We start from the raw sequence: 2,529 nt of genomic DNA, 5'->3' as shown, positions 1-2,529 counted from the left end.
AGGTTAAACTGGAATTTCATTCTCATTTAGTAAGTGAAAAAAAAAAAGTGAAATTAGGGGATTTCTAGTCATCCAAGGATCTTATTAAAAATGAAAATTTCTAGATCCCTTTCCTAGAGTTTTTTTCTTTTTATACTCTCCTCTTGTGAATGTGAAATAAAATGCTTTGTGAATTGAGGGCTGTACACACAGTGCATTACCAAGGATATTTTTATTTTTTACATGTAGCTTGGAGAAAGTATCTTTGGGGATCTCTTGAAACCCAAGGAAGAGAACAGTTGAGAGAGGCAGAAAAGAAAAGGGCTCTTTGATTTAATGAAAGGGATGCTCCTTTTGTCAGTTTGTCCTCAGAGGCAAGTCTGATTGAGTAAAATGTAACAAACAGATTCCCTCCATGTGTTTGGTTATTTCTGGCTTGAGGCGGCCTCAGGTTACATCAGGTGATCGCGGTGCATGGTCACGATGTCCAGGCTGAAAGCAGAGCCCGGAAGCTGAGCAAGGTGCAGTGTGCAGCGCTCGCAGCAGCTCTGGGAGCCCAGGCTGGGTCTACTCGGCTGCTGTGCTGGTGACTCAGCAGCTTTTCCTTTGCCTTCCCTCCCTAGGTTTCTTCCTGTCCCATCACCGGTTCGTTTTTTCATCTGCCCTTGTCTCTCTGCTTACCACCTTGTACCTTTGAAAATACAAAATAAGCAACATTCACTGAGGCTCACTGTGTGCCCAGCAGGATTTCATTTTGATCCTCACGACAACCTTTTGAGGCAGGAATAGGCTGTCCTTGTCATCTGATTACTCATTTTCCTAGTCTTCACTTTGAGTGCACATAGATGCCAAGCCATTAAAATAGGAAAAGACCCACGCATGAACTGAAACCCAGTACATTTTCCACACAGACCCTCCTCTCCACTTAATATTAGTCTCGGGAATCAATAAGTACTCAGTGCAATGCAAATGTAATGCAAAGCCTAATGGCAAAATGTGCAGAAGACGCAGAATTTCAGGAAGCTGATGCCAGTAGGAAAGCCACTGATAAAGGAGCATCTGGGGGTGTGGCTGGTTGACAGAGAAGAGAACGTTGACAGGGTCTTAACTGTGCTGCTTGAGAACTGGTTTTGCTATCGTGCTCTTTGGAAATACATTTGGGAAATCTTTGGTATGTGTGCTTTTATATAACCGAGTGTAAGCNGAGGGGACAAAAAGCCAACCCCGATTTCTCAGCGCATCTACCTTCGCCTCCATATCAAGAATTTTCTTCAGTTCCTAAGCTCTACCCGACAGTCCTTCACACACGCAAAATACAGACCGCACAGGTTTCACCTTACTTAGCAAATTAACCTTTTCTACATTTTTTTTCCCCCTGCAGAGGCGCAGGCTACACTTAGTTTCCTATTGTTAAAGCCGAGTGAGTGCCAATGCCCCGCGTTTGCAGCAAACCGGGAGAGCTAGGTCTGCATGGGTGGCGGGAGAGAGAAGAAAGCCGTACTCACATGGTCCGCTTCATTTTTTCCCGCTTCTCCTCGCTTTTGGGGCCGCTGTTGGCACTCTTGTCCATGGATCCGCAGTCGTGCTGGACAGCCAGGAACATGGCACTTTGCATTATCATCCAGCCTGGAGCGCAGCTGCTGGTTGCAGCTGGGGAGGCACAGCCGTATTTATGAGGCGGAGGGTGGGGGCGTGGACTCACACCACAGGGCCCGCCCCCAGAGGGCGCCTATTGGGCGGCTGCAGCCGGGCCCGGGGGCGGGTCCACACCAGCCCGCGGCGGTCAGGGTAGCCGCAGAAGGGTCTGGAAGCCAGGGCGCTGCTGACGTCTGCGGCCCCGGCTTCTGGCGCACTGGGGCGGAGTGCGGCTGCTGGCCGGCCGGCCGGGGCTGTGTGAGGGCTGACAGAGACCTTTCACTTTGAGCAGTGGCCGGCGACCTTGGCCGAGGCGTGCCTGAGAAGCTGGCTGCAGGCCGGGCGGGGATGTTGGCCCGCCCCCATCCTCCTGTGCTTGCCTGTGCTGACCTCCAAAGGCATCTTGGAACGCTTTTGGGAATGCACGTTAGGGAAGGAACAGGAGAAAGTGACTTGATCGGACGACAGTGCTCTAGCTGGGGGTGCATGTCTGATGACCAGTAGATAACGTGGCTGGGTCTGCCCCTGTGGCTCTATGCTCACTCCTTAGGACTCAGTGGCTGGCTCTCTTTCCAGAATAGAAATCACAGGTCTGATGATGAAATAGAGGGAAACACCATGACCTTGCAGCTGCGATGCACCAGAATCATTCTGGTGTAATAGGCGAGGGTGTAGGGGTCCCTCCTGACTTATTCTTGACGGGCTTACAATTTGCCAGAACACTTAATAACTGGCACCAAAAGGAGGCAAGGAGGAGAAGCCAACAGTGGGCTGGAATACCTTTGTTTTTTCTTCAGAAATCATGCCTGCTGTAGCAGGTTTTAAGTGATTTGATTGGTAAGGCCAAAGAGATAATAACCTCAGCTACAAAATGCTTTGATTTCAGATAGCATTATTAGAACTGAACAGTGGCAT

General features: G+C 49.7%; 1 protein-coding gene across 1 annotated transcript in view; it reads right to left on the bottom strand.

Annotated features, from left to right (window-relative positions):
• Positions 1-1,636, bottom strand: part of RGS2 (regulator of G protein signaling 2) — a 10,928-nt gene extending 9,292 nt beyond the window's left edge. Inside the window, exon 1 of the mRNA XM_019637988.1 lies at positions 1,483-1,636. Coding sequence (XP_019493533.1) covers positions 1,483-1,600 — 118 coding nt within the window. The 5' untranslated portion in view covers positions 1,601-1,636. The remainder of the gene's footprint in view (positions 1-1,482) is intronic.
• Between the last annotated feature and the right edge of the window lie 893 nt (positions 1,637-2,529).

Source organism: Hipposideros armiger, unplaced genomic scaffold, assembly GCF_001890085.2.
Source record: "Hipposideros armiger isolate ML-2016 unplaced genomic scaffold, ASM189008v1 scaffold_37, whole genome shotgun sequence".
Lineage (NCBI taxonomy): Eukaryota > Metazoa > Chordata > Mammalia > Chiroptera > Hipposideridae > Hipposideros > Hipposideros armiger.
The sequence above is the reverse complement of the archived record's forward strand: the minus strand, read 5'-3'. Positions and strand labels throughout refer to the sequence as shown.